Below are 17,298 nucleotides of genomic sequence, written 5' to 3'. Positions count from 1 at the left end.
AAATTACGAATTGTTTTTTACTTCATCCGTGCTTTATTCAGTAAAAATAAAGTGTGTTATTTTGATGCATCAAAGATAAAACCATACAACAAAACGTGACGAGCTAATATACATTTACTACAATGTAACTCTCCTATAGACATTCAAAATTGCGTATAGTACAGCTATTGGTTCCTACTACATAATGGATGGTAACTGATTTTTTATAATGCAGTTTATTGAAGCATATTAAACCTATGTGACGTGAAAATATTTGTCATGATGTTGTGGAAACTCTTGTAGAACAGTGAGGAGAAAGCAATTTGTCCTTGTTTGTCTATGAGAAAAGACCAGCATTACAGGCTCATACAGCTGTCATTTTTTCTAATTTCTGTTTGTGGTTGCACATGGCTGCTTCTTTGTCCTAAAAATGTGTTTTCACATTGCTTACTTCCTAGTTAATATAAATATATCTGTAGTCCTATATGTCTATGGAATCCCTTATTTTGTGTATATTCATAAGTACCATAAAGAACAAAATTTACCGAAATTAAACCTTAATCCCCAGTCATGGAAAAAGAACATCAAGATGAATGAAATTTAAAAGTTTAATAAAATGGAATTATTTGTGTATATACTCTTTTCTCTTTATTCTGTGGGAATATACGTAAAGTACAAGGAACATTCAATATGTATTTGATACTGGATTTATACAGAGAAAACAAGTTTGACTTATTTTGGGCTCTTTGCTTTGCTCCAAGAATGGTAAAATAGAATTATGCGCTAAAATCATTAGATGCCTATATATACATAATATAATATATATAATAACAACAATGATAAACTGTAAGCCTGCTTGGCTTGGAAACATATTCTAAACTACAACTGGGCTGTTTTATGAAAATGAAATAATTGTTAGCTAGTATGTTGGAAGTGTACATCATATATATATATTTTGAATTATTTTTTTTTTCTACTTTATTGCTATGATTGTTCCTAAACAGAAGATAAAAATACTAAATAAATAGCTTTTTCTGATCAAGGGTTAAACATGGGATGTACAGAACTTTGAGATTTTGTTTAACCTCAAATATTTGGCATGAATGACATAGAAAGCATGTTTAGAGGTCTATACATTAGATGTTATATATATATGAATATATAATACACGTTTTGTACTCAGAGGGCTATACATCATAACCCTCTTACATACTTTATAAGTAGCATACAACCTTATATCTTAATATGAAAAAAATATGCTTCATAGGCCCTGGGAAACACAGGAAGATTGTGAATCACCCAGTTTGTGGCAAATTCCAAAACTCAGTTATATTGATGTGAATTCACTTTCTCCAAGCAGTTAAACAGCATAATAGTAGAAACATTCATCAAAAATACTTATTTTGACAGGTTCTGTCTATGAACTTTGAAGTAAATAGATCTAAATAGATACTCTGTAATTTGTTATTTTACACAGTGTGCGTTTCTTTTAACAAAAGAATTATTATAAAATGTGATAGCCAGTATCTGAAAAAAAAAAAAAAAAGTCCTCTGTGACTAAAACACTAACCCATGTTTTAGACTGCTGTAGGTAGGCTGATAAAGTCTAACCCGGATGTGAATGCAGTTTGGAGTATTTCGTATCTGTCTGTGAGTTGTGGACAAAATGATACGGCTTTGTATTTTTCTTATTCATCAACAGTGCTATTGGACTAAGAAATTTCTGTTGCAGTAGTAGTTAGCGTTTGTTCAGTTTGGCCCTAGAGAAATAAGAGCTATGTTTCATAAAATCAGCTGAATTGATATTTAGAAATGTCACTGAAGATATGATGGCATTTTATAATGCATCCCAAGGTAAATATAAACTTTTACTCAGAATTTTTGTTGTAGAAAATCTGTGGTCATATAGCCTGTTTCTTTTTTTTTCTTTTTTTCTTTTTTTCTTTTTTTTTTTTTAATTTATGTTAAATAAATCACTGGATTTGGAAGCAGACTTACCTTTGTAGAAACTTTTTATGCGGTGAATTATTACTCATTATGCCAGATAATAACACATAATTTGAAATATTTGAATATAAATATGCTGTAAGCAGTCTGCAGAGAAAGAAAAACTGATTTATCACTATTAGTTTCACTGTGGTTTGTGTTCAGGTTTATGTGTTATGATTGTCCTTCATTTCAAGCATAACATATGGCAGTGTTTCCTACTTAAAACATAAGAAACATAAAAAAATATATATGTTCTCTTTCTAAAATACATGTGATCTTTCAGCATGTGTATTATGCGAGGCTTTGGTAATGCACAATTGTTGCTGGTGTTTTGGTTTTAGGGTAGTCTATAGAATACAGATACATTTTTATGAATGTAGTTTTTATCCAGCCACTGTGCCTTCTCAAGAAATTTGAAAGAATATAGAGAAGCCTGCGTGGTCTAAAATAGACAAACGGTTGATGCTGAGGGTCAAACATTATCCAGTGTCCTACATAACTGTAAAAATCTGTTTTACATAAATGAAATACATGGTTTACTATTTATTCATATTTTGAGGGTTGTTTGTTATTTTGTTTGTTTGTTTCCATTTTTACATCTATTATGATCTTAACTGAATTAGCTTAGTAACATACTTATGGACCAGTGTTTACCATAACATTGGTGTCAGTCACTTATCCGAAGTTTAAACATATTTAAGTCTTTTTCATCTCAAGATCATTGATTTCCACTTAACATATATGATGGAAACTCATAGAAAAAAATGTTAATTTTTAACTTCATTGTGAGAATGTTAAAACAGAAGAGAATAAATACAACTAAATATAAGTATTCAAGATATTAATTACTTTTTCCTCTGTGTGACTCCAGCATGAAAATATCTGTGCCTTGTTTTCAATTGTTTTCCATGAAAATTAATAGTTTCCTAACAATGTTTAGAAACATAATGTTCATCTTCTGATATATATATTTATCATCATAATACATGTATTATTTTTTAAGTATCGTTTATTTTTTATTATAATTATTTGTAATTTTAGGCAGACACGTAATACATATCTGTCCTATATCCTGTAAACCACAAACCCATAAATACGTATATATATTTAAATATAGCAATAATTACAAGAAACAAACAAACAAACAAAAGATTGGTGTCAATAGCGTGGTAGAAAAAGTTTGTGTAGAGGTAGAATGTTTGATCAAAGAATTCCCACTGAAGATGGGAAAAATGGATTTTGTTAGACGGGGAGAAGAGGAATATTTGATGTGAGAAAAATGCATGGGAAAGGGCAGAAAAGCATACATACGAACCAGAAGCTTTATGAAATGGTGCTGTCTTTCTATATGTAGCCTTCAGAAACTGAGAACAATGCCGTAAGACTTCCATCTTTAAACTTTTTTACTTTTTCAGTGTATTGTGTCCTCCTATTCTTTTACCCTAATCTGCTGCCAAAACGGGCATAATTTTGTTGATGACACAAGGAAAATTTGGCAGGAAAATTATTCTACTTTAGAATAGTCTTCAGACAAATTTTTTCAGAGGGCTGACAGAAGTGCCTTGCTGGTTTCATAACACATACATTAGAGTTACCTTCCAGGGTGATCTGAAGGAAGAATAATACTTCACACATTCTTTTTCAAGTTCTGAAATAGCATAGTAGCACACTACCCTGCAAAGAGGGATTTACATGTGCTCTGAAGAGTGATTGATTATTGTGAATTCTTTCCATCACAATGTATGAACTAATTGGCTTTTAAGAAAGTATCAAAATTAGATAGTATTCAATTTTTTGATCCTTTGAGCTAAGTAGCATTTGTGTGGTTACACGGGGATCACAAAAATAAATAAATAGATAACTAAACCAACCAACCCCCAGCCCTCCCCCCAAAAAACAAACAAATAAATAACAACAAAACTAAAACAAGCCAAAACCAAGGAACCATGCTGCCAAGGTTATTACAGTGCTGTGGGGTGGGTAGCTCTCAATTTACAAATATAGTAAAATAATATAGTAAAATACTGTGGATCAGTAAGACAGGAAAGTTCATTTAGGAAGTATGAATAAACTAATGCATTGTGCTATTATAATGTGCTATTTTGTCTTTAAGGAAACTATGATGTTTTCTAGACAAGTTAGTAAGATAAGTTGTTTTTAACTTTCACATGTTCAATATTCAGCAGCTATGTGAAATTGCTGAAAGAAATTGGACTAGGATGTGTTAAATACACAGGATTAACATATAAAATAGAAGGATTATACTTATAGAATAATTTTAATTGTATAACTGTAAGTTACAGTGGCAAAACTAATGTTTTTAAGGCTTTTTTTTTTTTTTTAAGATGTTAGGGAATTGTCTTGTACAAGGTACAAGCCTTGAATGGATTACACAATTTCATAATTGAAATCTGGGGATGAAATCTTACACAGCATGTCCACTGTGTAAATCAGCTTCATAAGATCTCTGCAGTGATGCTGTGATTTCAGGTAATGCAGATGTTTCGTTGCAGATGCTCTGCATCAGTGGTCTGACCACACTCAGCAAATTTGGCACAAGCAAAATGTGTTGGTTTTCCTGAATGTGCTCATACCAGCTGTGTACCTCATACCCAATAGATCTGACTTCTGTTAAATTTGTACCAAAATTTTTAACTCTTTTTCTGTTTTTGTTTGTTTTAATCTTTCCAGTGTGGTTCTGGTACCTATATATATGATCAGTAGTAGTGGAGGGATGGTTTAAGGGGGAGCATGTCCTGAATTTTTTACATGGAGGAGTATATGATTGGTAGTGAGGGTTTATCTTTTTATTTTTCAGACATCATCATTTTATTTGCCTTTTTTTTTTTTAATTACTGGTTGCTAGTTAAGATGTCTCTGCCTTCCTTCATTTACTTTTAGGTTAGAGTCTGATAGCCTCCAAATCCACTTAAAGGGATAATGTTTGTTAGTCTTTAACTTTGTAGATTTGTTAGACCAAAAAGAGTATTCATAGGGAATAGTCACTTGATTGCTAGCAAGAGACCATCACTATCTAACAAAACTGTACCAAGCTTTATTCAAGGCAAGAGCTGAGATACTGTATTGTCAAGTTAATAAAACTTCTGTGGCCTGCTACTAGTAATGGCAAATCATTACATGTGATGGCATCACCACTGAACTCCTGTCAGTAGAAAACCCTATTCAATGTTTTCCTTGCATCATCTTCGAATTAACAATCAAATGAATTCTACCTGTTCAGATTTGCAGGTCTGGATCGCTGTACTTCCATAAACATCTGTACTTCAGATTTGCTTTTAAGCACAGATGAGTATGATTACATATGTATTTCTGTTATTTCTCATTGTTATTCTGTGACAATTGCTGACAACAGACCTGGAGACTTCTTAAACCAATTGTAGTGGTTAGTTCTGTGATTTTTAACAGGAAAAATGACACACAATTTTACAATGTTTGCTTGAGTAAACTTGATGGCAGTGTAGTGCTGTTGTCATAGTATACTTGGTACATGGCTAGCAGAATTTCTTATTTTTCATTTTAAGTGTGTGAAGATCCGTCCTTGTTAAGCAAAAGTCAGATATAATGTACAGATGATTTTAACTTGAATTCAGTTCTCCTGAGGACATATTTTCTAAAATAAAATTAATACAGGCAACTGTTTTTGATCCAGACGTACACTTTTAATCTGAGAATTCTGTGGCATATGTGAGTTTAAATACATTTAGATGGATGTGAATAAGGTCTGTGAGCAGAGAGTTCATTTTAGTCAAAGTTGGTAGCATTAATTTTTTATTCTCCTTTTTCCAAATTTGACAATATACAATCATACTAAATAAATAATTTTCCCACTACCTGATTTATATTCTAATTTTTGTTAGTCTTTTTTTGACACAGCTGCTATTGATGTTGAAACAGCCTCTGGGAGTTGAAAGAAATCATTACTGGAGGTAATTAATTATAGTTTGAAGAAAAGTCTCAGTGCCTTCAGAGCAGTATACTGTATGATAATATGAGGTTTTTATTTACAGTGTCAGCCAAATAGACAATAGATAAGTATATAAGATCTTGATGTATGCTGTATTGTATGCCTTCTATCTCTGATCTGAAGAGTTCTCAAGCACTCAGAGGAATGATGCATATAAATTACAACAATAAATTGGTTTGTGGTCCCCCCCCCCCCCCCCCCGCCTTTTTTTAACAGTACTCTAAAATTCATTGTCTTTTCTTTTCTCCTGAGCAAGTATGAAAGCAACGATCATCCTCAATAAGAGTCATTAAGTGGGAGGTCACAACAGTATTTGCTGTAAATAGCTACATGGCATCAACATTGCATAATAGAACTGCACTATTTTTTACTGCATATACAATATTTTAATTGAAACAAAAAGAAAAGGATTACACTTTGAAGTGTAATGCTCTCTATGTAGCAATCACATATTACACTTTTGGAAGGCCAAGTTAATGTAGCATCATCAGTGTTAGTTTAAAAAAAATCATCTCTTTGAAAAAAAGAAGAGCACAGTGGTTTTTTTGTTTGTTTTTTTTTTCTTTCTGAATATTAGGTTTCTTGGGTAGAAGTAGTCACACTTACAGGGCTGAGACTTACCTATGCGTTTTGTGTTAGCTGTTTATAAAGGATCTTCTGATTCAGTGTTTTTGGTTTCTGGATTGTTTCTCAGAGGTACCGAGACTTTTTCATTTATCTTGGTACAAGAGTTTAAATAGAGTTCTGGAATTCTGAGGTCCTGCCTCCTCTAAAAAAAGCTGTACTTTGGAAGCCATTACAACTGTCTACATACCACTTTACCGAATTACCTCATCATCATAGGTAAGGGTACACAGAATGTTCATGAAACAAAATACTAAAACTCAGTATAAAATACGATAAATTCAATAAGGTAATTGTATGTCTTATACTTTGGAAATTTTCATTCTCAGATTTTCATTTATTATTTATTCAATACAGCAAACTCTATTTTCCTGTGTGTTTATCCAGCTGATTAAAATTATTGAGGCTGCAAATAATTGAAAACGCTTTTTCTGCATTTAGTGTCAGAATGCCATTAAGTGGAATTTGATTACATGTCCAATGAATTCTATTTGCATTCAACAATAAGAATCAATAGCTTGTTTGATGAGAACTTCTCACAGACTTGTTTACAAGTTCATAAATTTTCAAGTGGTTGACAAAGAGTGTGGATAATTTATACTGTGTAGAGGGTTTATAAGGTGCTGTATTCCTTTCCCATATTATTTTAAAATACAGTTTCTGATGTTTTGTCCTATTTTGAAGTGGTTGCAAACACTTCGCATGTTAAGAATTCCCTTGAAAAACACAAAAAGTTGTTAAAATGGAAGTAGAGAACATAGGTCAACCAAGAATAATAGAGAAGAGATTATTTCTTTTGTTCATGAAAGATTATGATGTCATTTTGACACGTGGAGCCTCATATGAGTTTAGATCTGTGAATTATGAGGAGAACCCTTAGTCCAAGGTCTGTAATAGTACATCTCCTCCATCTCCTAGGCACAATGATCTTATGGAGGAAATTACCCCTTAAAGGTGATGCATGTTGAATGTCATTCTTTGGCAGTCATTAATGAGGTGATCACTCAGAAAAGAAATGCTGGATTAAGACTTAACAATATTTAAATTCTGCTTGCATTTCTTTCTGTAAAGCTAATGAATGGCCTTAAGGATCAACAGACACTGTTTGCTCTATCTCAAGCACATCATTCATTCAGCACAACTTCATCTTTCATAATGACTCAAATTCTGGTGGTTGAATATATTTATCTTATAAAACCAACTTCAAAGTTAAAAGTTAATTCCAAAATATGTATATGAATGTAAAGGGCCTAAGGGATATAATCAAAAGATAAAATATTTAATTGCTGTTCAGAAATTGATCTTAAGCTGTAAAAAGTAATAGCCAAAATTTAGTATACTAGATGATCAGTGTTAAATAATTTGCAAATTTTCCTATATCTGTATGAAACCTGAATAAGGATATAAAACAAGATCCACACTGATAAAGCTTATCTTTGAGATTATGTTTAGTCTTCTGTGCTTAAGTGGAGCTAATTTTGATTTACATTTATAATATCTGGCAACTGAGGCTGAGAAATCATTCAAAGGTAAGAAATTGTAAATCAGAGATGACTATGAATGCAACAGGAATAAAAGAAAAAAAAAGAAACAACTACAAAGATTCGTGGCTTACTTTACTCTTGTTTTACTTATTTTATACACTAAGCAACTGCAATAAGCTCAGCAGGTCTCTAAAAGGTAGTGACTTTTAAAGTATTAAAAGTATTTAAAGTCTGATAGTATAATTTCAGATACTGTTATATTCCCTTTCATGATGTGGAAATTTTTTAATCTGTGTTGTTGTTGTTGTTTTGCTTGTTTGTTTTTCTCCCAAGTGGTGAAAAATAGGGTAAAAGATCAGAGGATATTTTGCTACGGGTAACTGCCATCTGTATCTGTATGTTCTACTAGGTAAGGAAGAAATCAGGAAAAGAAGAATTTGCATTTTAAGATCTTTAATCATACTTGGTTATCGTCATAGAACTTTAACATTTTGGTGTATTTCAGTGTAGTTTCTTTCAACAGAGGACTCCTGGATTGAGAGTTTCCACGTAATCTACGATTTTATTTATTTTTTTATTTTTTCTTAACCTTGTAACAACCTTGTAACAGGAATTTTTAGGGAGTCCTTCTCTAACTAAATAGAGTAGGTTTTTCTATTATGTTTTTCTAGTCTTTATTTAGCTAGCTTCCATTGATTCCTCCTATACTTCCACTGAAAGGGGTTCTCTTAAATAGAGACTTTTTTTTTCCTAATTTGGATTCTTAACTGATTTTCCTATTTTACATAACTTAGATTTAATAAATAAATAGTGAGTTATAAATGTATAGGCTACAAATGATTACAAAATGATTAGGCTACAAAAGTGTTTTAATTTAAAATATCTATACTGAATTCACTGGGATTCTGTATATTGATCATACTGAGAATATCAAAACTTTTGTTAAAGTGACAAAGATTACATTTTAAACAGGAGGAAATGAAACTGAAGAATTAAGTGACCTTTTGGATTAATATCAATAAATGAACTCTTAAAAATTATTCATTTTCTAATCCTTTTCTAGTTTCATATAAAATGTAAAACACGAAAGATGGAAATTAATTTAATATTCAGTGAACATCAAGGATATATTCATATTGAAAAATATTCTACAGCTAAGTACAGCCATTAAAATCAAGGAATAGGGAAATATCAACCTGTAAATAATATAAAAAGAAAAGCAGAGAGGATGGTGGCATCATCTACTTCGGGTATTTAACTCTAATGAAATTCAGAGACCCTTCTATTTTCAGGTGTTATTTAGAGAAGTCATACAACAAACTGTTGAATGGTTAGAAAAGTGAAAATAATGCTGCTATTGTTGAGAAAGCCTGAAGAACACTGCCCTGCTAACAGGTGGCTCAATCAGTTTGGTCAGGAATAAGCTTTTTGGTTATTATTAAATAGCAGCAGAGCTATTGCTGATTAGTTAACATGGCCCCTTCAAGAAGATAAATGGTTCTATGCTGATCTAGTTTCACCTCCACCATTTGTCCCAGTTTATCCTAGATGTACAAATTGCTCCCTAGGCCCTGGTACATTTGCATCATCTGAACATTCTGCTGAGATTTTTAATTTAGTCACTGCACATTCATTTGTCACCGTAGTGTTTTCTTTCTCTCTAGTTTGCTTTGCCAAATAATGACAATAAGGCTAAACATATCTATACATTCCTTTCAATAACTTTTGAACCAGTTGATCAATAACAGTAGAATGATTAAATCAAATAAGTGCTTCACAATAACAGAGTTCCTATGGGCTTTGGGAAAATTGTCCTGCTTGATAGAGGAAAAAGACACAAATTAATTTTGGTTACAGCTCCTTAGTGAGGGTGGCTAAAGGAAACAGGTAAAATTTGACTGGTGTTATCTGTGGTAGCAGCTGACCAGTCAGCACTGCACATAAATTCTGGATTAGTCAGAGTATGTGCTGTGTGTTATCCAGTATGTGCCCTGTGGAAGATAAGAGAAGTTGAAGAGCAATTAGCACATAAGACAGGGGACTAATTCTACTATTCATAGAAACTTGTTTGGTCTCTAAAATAGCTGTGTAAAAAAAAAAAAAATAATTAGTATAACTATTAGTTTGGACCTTGACTAATGTGGCCTGTTTCCTTATGTTATTCATAATAAAGTTTCCAATTAATCATAACAATTTTTTATTTTATTTTATTTTTACGTGGAGCAGGTTCCTCTGCCTTTGAAGGGGGGGGGGGGGGGGGGGGGGGGTTACCGTAGGGAACTGAACATAAAAACCATCATAATTTGTAAGTGGATTATATGAGGATTATATCCATAGCACTTATTTGGCTATACATGGGGGGGGGAGGCAGGAACCCCTTGTTTAAATTCCTCTTAATGTTTGTAGGAAGAAAGTTTTGTTTGATTCCAGTACAATACTCGGTGGTGCTTTGTTCTCTATTGCTCACTCTTGGATGTAGATTATATGAAGAATCACTTGCAGAAAACATCTCTTAACAATGCCAAAAGTTCTTTTTAACCTCAGACAATTAGGTTTTAGATGTGGCTAGAATAAAGAAACAAATGTAATAAACTAAGGTTCTGTTGGCAACAGATAGCAGCAGAATATCAGCAGTTCCTTTAGTTTGTTGGTTACCATGGAAACAATCAAGTACGAGATGTTGCTGACACAACTGGGGACTGCAGGAGCAATCATTAACTTCAGAAGGGCTGTGCTTTCTGTTTGACATGTCTGAAGAGTAACAGTGAGCATTTTTGCTTGCATTTGGTTATCAGTTCTTTTCATTAGGATAAGCAGGGGCTAAAAAGGAAATGCTTGAAGTGTGGATTATTGGGTGTTCAGGCTCTGGCTAGAGAAATGTTAATGTTTATTGCCCACTTTTTCTACGGGTGCATATATGTTTGCATGTGGTAAGAGTTATTTGGAAGAAACTCAATGGAATATAACGGTATAATGCTTCTTATGTGAGAAGAAATAAAAGTGAAATTTTTTCATGGTTCTCATGATTGATGAGATTTGTAAAATGAGAGGGAGTGCAATTACTAAATAGTGTTTCAGGCGAAAAGATCACTGAGTTTCTCAGTCACTGATGACTGCTAATCAGTTTGTTGAGTGATGATTAAAATGTTTTGCTTTGACCTAAAATGACTTAGCAGTTTGAGTTCTAGCTAAACGACTTTCTGATAAGCAACCACATTCCTCTGTATGTAAGCTCTCAGTTCCTTGTTTTAAGAAGAAAAATTATGAGTTGGTATTTTACAGTTATATAATTCCCTCCATTTTTGCCTTACTCACAACAGGAATTTGTCTTAATCATAATACTTTTATCTTTTTTTTTTTTATGTTCATGAAGGTAGGAGAGGGAATGAAGGATGTTAGGTATGAAAATGACACTGATGTTTTAGAAATCTTTATAAGATCTTCCTCCTTAACAATTCGTCCTACTCATTTTTTGTTTGACAAAGGGTTTGTGGTGAGTAGGGTGCAGAAAAATATGTGTGTGCATGTGACCTCATGTTCTCTTCTTTATAGAATGACCTTTCTTAGATCAGTCAACAGGGACAGAACCCACTAAACTGCAGTAAAAAAGCTTTTGGAATTTTCTATATGAGAGACTAAATAGAAAAGAGCCAGCATATTTCTCTGTTTATATCTTTTTTTTTTTTTTAGAAAATTATGAATATATGAGTTCATAGGGAATAACATAATGCTAATCAAGTACAGTGACTTCTGGGGGAAAAAAAAAACCCACACCTACTAATACAGTGGTATTCCACCTGCAGATAATGCAGTGGTATCCAATTAAAATCTATACTCCAGATTTCCATGTAGCATAGAGGTCATGCATGTGTATAATCCAATTCAAATTCTGTAGAGCAGAAGTATCACCCCTCATTGCCTCAGTAATCCTTTTGTAAGATTTATCTAACAGTCAGATAAGATTATACAAAAATTTAACTTCTTTGGTCTGAGGAAAAAAAATGCTGGTACATCAAAATGTCAGGGTAACTTATAACATCGAGGATAGTAAAGCTTTCCCTCATAGTAACATATGAAAACTGTAAACCCTTCACTTTCCAAAGTAGATTTATTGTATAGAAGCTTTGGGCAGAAGTCAGGTATGATTCAAACACTAATTTTTGTGAAAATCCTATTTTAAAAACTGTAGCATTAATTCTGTTAGTGGTCTGAAATGCTGACTTCTTATAAGTACCTGTACTGTTTGTGAAGTGATTCAAAACTGAAAAATTTCTTAATACTTCTAAGCAGGTTCATTTAGCCAAAAGTTAAATTTGCTGTATGGTTTTATATTAGGAGGGAATGCTAGTTTAAACAAATTATGATACACGCAAATTAGATAACTCAGAGAATTAAAATCTCTTCAGAGAGCTCTAAGAAAACATTTTGATATTTTGTTTAGTCGACCCTATTCAATAGTAAAACTGTAGGGAATACAGTTCTAGTTAATTTTTAGAACTCTTATTTCAGAGTTTATTTTCTTGTGGAGTACTTAAAAGAGTGAATGCTCCAATTCAGGTTATATTGAAATCAGTAAATGTGTTACTTTCACGTATTAAGAGAGAAAGTCATCTTCTCTGTATTCATCTGTATTTGGTTTTGTTTACTAGATTTGTTTTGCTTTTGTTCTGTTTTGTTTTGTTCTTCTAGATCTAAGTAAAATTTTTGAGCACCATAAAAATTTCTGTTAAAATAGAAAATGTCACATGCAGAAAACAATATCAAGTCCTTATCTGTTTATGAACATCTTTATGAGCAGAACACATAACACAAAACTTTTCTTGAAAAGTGTGAGGTGGGAGGAAAGCTGAATTAGTTAATACACCACCTACTAGCACAGCCAAGCCATTCTTTGGAACAGTTTGCTTAGTTTGTAGGCAGAAGCAGTGTCAGTGTTTCCCTCTCTGCATTTACTTTAGGTAGCAGAGATTATTCACAAAAACTCTCTAAGCAGTGCTAAAAAGGAAGTTGGAATTGCAGAGCTAGTAAACTGTGGAGTAATTTGCTTGCAGGGAACTACAATCTGGCTCTCCTTGGAAGAGTAACATCTCACTTTAGCAAGATTTATGGCACCTTTAAGCTGAAAAAAGTTTCTTGATTTAAAAAAAATAAAAATAAAAAATGTTGTGGTCATGATCAAAGCACTGTCCTTGTGATTAATAGTTCTGTGTTGTACGTTCAGTTTTGTGCAGGCTTGAAGAACGCAGGTAGTAGTTCCCTGCTTCAGACTTCTCATCAGTCAAAATGGATGATATTTTCCTCCTTTATTTCTTTATTATGAAGAAAAAATATTGCTTATAGGGCCTCTACAGAGTATGGGTCCATAGTACCTGAGAGAAATTTAAAATAGTAATATCCAGTACCTACACACGCTTAAAATATTAATATTCTTCACTGTGTTACGATCACTGCTGTGTGGTTGGTCCACGGTTTTCTTTGGTCTTCAAGACATTTCACTTGTATGACACATACAAGTGTCACGTAAGTATCTGTGGGGGTTGGTCTCTTTTCCTAAGCAGCTAGTGATAAGACAAGAGGAAAAGGCCTTAAGTTGTGCCCCGGGAGGTTTATGTTGGATATTAGGATAAACTTCTTCACTCAAAGGGTTGTGAAATATTGGAGCAGCCTGCCCAGGGACATAGCTGAGTCACCATCCCTGGAGGTCTTCAAAAAAAAAAATGTAGACGTAGAGCTTAGTGACATGTTAATGGTGGATTTGGCAGTGCTAGGTTAACAGTTGAACTAGATGATCTTGGAGTTCTTTTCCAACCTAAATGTTTCAACCTATGATATTATCAAAAATTAAAAATAAAAAGAAGAGCTTGAAAACTGTGTATAAAACTAGTCCCCTTCTGTGTATTACCAGATACTTATCATTTTGCAGTTTTCCATAATAACATTTTTACAGAGAAGTGGTATAGCTTGTATATCTTGAGAAAAACCCAGGTGATCTACCAGCAGAGAAGTGTTTCTTTAATGAATAAGCTCTTTAATTATATTTTTGTTCTGCTATATGCTCAAGATTGTAAAATTGCTGAAGAGAAGAGTAAGTAATTGAATAGCAATTTGTGTGAATTTATTAAATCAATTAGATTTACAAAAGTAATTTGAGACACAGTACTGCTATATCGTGCACACCAAGTATATAAAAATTTAAAATAGGTGCTTGAAAGTGTAGCATAGTTTCTAATGGGAATTTGTCTTGGTTATAATAGTAAAAATGATCGATTCTACATGTCTTGCAAAGCTTATTCAGTAAGTTTTTCTAATCCTAATAGCACCTTAGAGGTAGGCCATGTCATTTGAGACTCCTGGGGAATCTCTAGATGCAGTAAAAGATTTCATAAACTGATGAAAATTTATAGCAGGAATTCAAATATTTCTGTGCTTTCTTCACCTCAATCCTAACAATATCTACTGTATTAACTAATTTGATAGCCAGTAATTTCTGTATGATTTGACCTTCCATGTACATAATAAGTTTTCTAATGTACTATGCAATGTTTTAAGTGGTACCTTAGACAATTAAAGCAAAATGATTTTGTGCAATTTGGTGAATTTATGTACTGTAAGTAGCCAACTTGAAGGAGAGAAAATGGTTATGAGGACTTACATGGCCAATAGCTACTTTAGTTTATCTGAAAAGATGAATTCTTACTGTGTTGTCATGTGGATTATATGAGTTTGAGAGAAGTTGGTATCAAAAGACTCAAGGATTGAGGCTGAGGTGTTACTGCCTATTCATTTGTTATCCCTCCTACCTTAGAAAAAATGAGAGAGGATGTCTGTTCAAGCTTTCCTTAGTGTGATAAAACAAGATGTAATAGCTGCAGCCCTTATTATCCCTTAACAAAAGCAGGACCTTATGATGTAGTTTTCCTTGTTGCCCTGATTTTATGACAATCTCCTTCCTCTTCTGTCTTCCACAAAATATCTGTGATCCTTCAGGCAACGTTTCCTATCCCATGAGACTGTTTCATTGCTTGCTATCTGGACATACACAAGACTTTGAAATACAATTTCATTATCTACCTTTTTTTTTTTTCCCTCTCCGCTTTTGAATGTCCTTGACATCTGATAATTAAAGCTACAGTCACTATTATATTATTTCTTCTCTCTCTCACTTTACCTCCACCAAGTTGCTTGGATATTTAAGTTCCCCTCCCTTACCTCTGGTCTTTAGAGACTGTGTTTATTAACTTTCCACAGCTCTCCTTAGCCATCTGCAATCAGGAAGTTTTCAGTCTAAGTAGAAGAGTATCCGTTTTGATGAGTGTTTATTATTATTATAAGAATTTGTTACTGATTACTCCAGTGTGTACAAAGTCAATGTGGGGGCTACATATTAGTATTAGCATCAAAATAGCTAATTTTGCTCTCCATTAGTTTTGGAGAGCAAAATTAAGTTTATTGTTTGCTAGAGTATGCATATGTATTCCATTGATAAACAATGATGTATCATAGAGATCAAAACAGACCAAATGAATGTGTTTGAGATTAACTAGATAGATTGACCATTTATTTAACTAAAAGTGGGTGTTTAAAAAAATATATTTTCAAAGTACAAAAGCAAGTAGGTGAAATAGTATTCACAGGATGCACAGTTAATTTTGTCCACAGAGGGTGGTCTCAGAATATTAGTATAGGACAATCCATTTAATATGTGTTTTAAGGCAATAAAAGAGAAGTGCCTGTAGACTACCACTATCTGTATTAGCTTGCATACTTTTTCTATGGCCTCTTTGGATATTAGGCAGTCATTTCTGGAAATAAAGTAATAAAAAACCTGGTCTTAAAATATTACTGTTCAATGAGCTTGGAAACATCCTGAAAATCAGATCCCTATTTATGTAAGTTATAAAACATTAGAGAAGCTAATGAAAAAAGTAAACTTGAATTGGTATGCTTTGTTCAGATTCCTTTATATTCTGAATTTGTAACAGCCCTCCCCCACCCCCTATCCCCCCCCCCCCCCCCCCCCCCAAAAAAAAAAAATAGGGGATAATGGAAAACTGTTATAACTAAATTCTACATGTCTAATTAGTTGTTGCAAAAAACAGTAAAAAAAAAAAAAAAAGAGTGATCTCCCTGTCTTTATCTCAACCCTTCAGCCCTTTCAATCGTATTTTCTCCTGCTTTTTCTTTGAGAAGGGGGACTGAGAGAATGCCTATTGTGGAATTCAGCTGCCCAGCAAGGTAAAACTACCACAGTCCTTTTTGACAACCAATGTAGGGCACAAGGAATTTGAGATAAGGATGGTAATTGAGAGAACTAATGTACAAAATATGGACTGGACGTTTTGTAAGAATATAATAGTTGTGAAAAATGTACAATGATTGTGAAGAACATATGTTGGAGTAATGTGGTGAAGGGATGAGGGATAGAGTGAGTCTAAATTATCCACTTTATCGGCGCTGTGATATTTGCTTTGGTGTGGGGAATTCTTTTTTTTTTAACGTAAATTACTTTTGTGAGGATCGTGATGATACTGATGTAAGAGTATATTTTAATGATAATTCTTAAATATACTTTTCACAGATGTGAGGGGTGTATTGGGTTTAAGGATTGGCAAGGATTTGGTACTGGGGGGGCTGCAGGGGTGGCCTCTGTGAGTAGAGTCCAGCAGCTACCTTGTGGCAGATCAGGGCTGGCTCCAAAAGGACCCACCACTGGCCAGAGCTGAGCCAGTGTGTGATGCTGGTTGGGCCTCTGGAAGAGCAGATTTCAGAAAGGGGAAAGAAAAAAACAAAAAACAAACAAAAAAAACTGCTGCACAACAGCAGCTGGGAGAGAGGAGTGGGAGACAGCCCTGCAGACCCCAAGGCCAGTGCAGAAGGAGGGCAGGAGGTGCTCGAGCCACGGAGCAGCAGTTCCCCTGCAGCCTGTGGAGAGGCCCCTGGTGGAGCAGGCTCCTCCCCCTGCAGCCCATGGGTCCCATGGAAGAACAGTCTGTGGAAAGTCTGTGGATCACATAAGATCAGTTTGGGAAGGACAGCATACCGTGGGAGCAACCCCATGTGGAGCAGGGGCAGAGAGTGACTGAGAAGGAGAGGCAGAGACGAAGTGTTAGGGACTGACCGCAGCCCCCATTCCCTGTTCCCCTGCACCGCTTGGGGGGATGATGTAGAAGAGGGTAATATGGACATGAAAGGTGGGTTTAGTTTGTTTCTAGTTACTCACTGTTCTAGTCTGCTAGT

General features: G+C 33.9%; 1 protein-coding gene and 1 long non-coding RNA gene across 6 annotated transcripts in view; both read left to right on the top strand.

Annotated features, from left to right (window-relative positions):
• CCDC102B (coiled-coil domain containing 102B) overlaps window positions 1-17,298 on the top strand; it is a 169,778-nt gene that overhangs the window by 67,017 nt on the left and 85,463 nt on the right. Inside the window, exon 6 of one of the 5 annotated variants that reach the window (XM_048080872.2) lies at window positions 6,648-10,277. The exons of the other annotated variants lie outside the window; for them this stretch is intronic. Within the exon in view, the coding sequence (XP_047936829.1) occupies window positions 6,648-6,689 (42 nt within the window). The 3' untranslated portion in view covers window positions 6,690-10,277. Of the gene's footprint in view, window positions 1-6,647; window positions 10,278-17,298 lie in introns of those variants that run through there. 5 annotated transcript variants of the gene reach the window in all.
• Window positions 10,343-16,072, top strand: LOC136790158 (uncharacterized). The gene is made up of 2 exons (XR_010829591.1): window positions 10,343-10,825; window positions 13,113-16,072. It is a non-coding gene; the product is annotated as an uncharacterized lncRNA (long non-coding RNA).

Source organism: Anser cygnoides, chromosome 2, assembly GCF_040182565.1.
Source record: "Anser cygnoides isolate HZ-2024a breed goose chromosome 2, Taihu_goose_T2T_genome, whole genome shotgun sequence".
NCBI classification, from domain to species: domain Eukaryota; kingdom Metazoa; phylum Chordata; class Aves; order Anseriformes; family Anatidae; genus Anser; species Anser cygnoides.
Note: the sequence above shows the minus strand (reverse complement) of the source record. Positions and strands in the feature narration are given on the sequence as shown.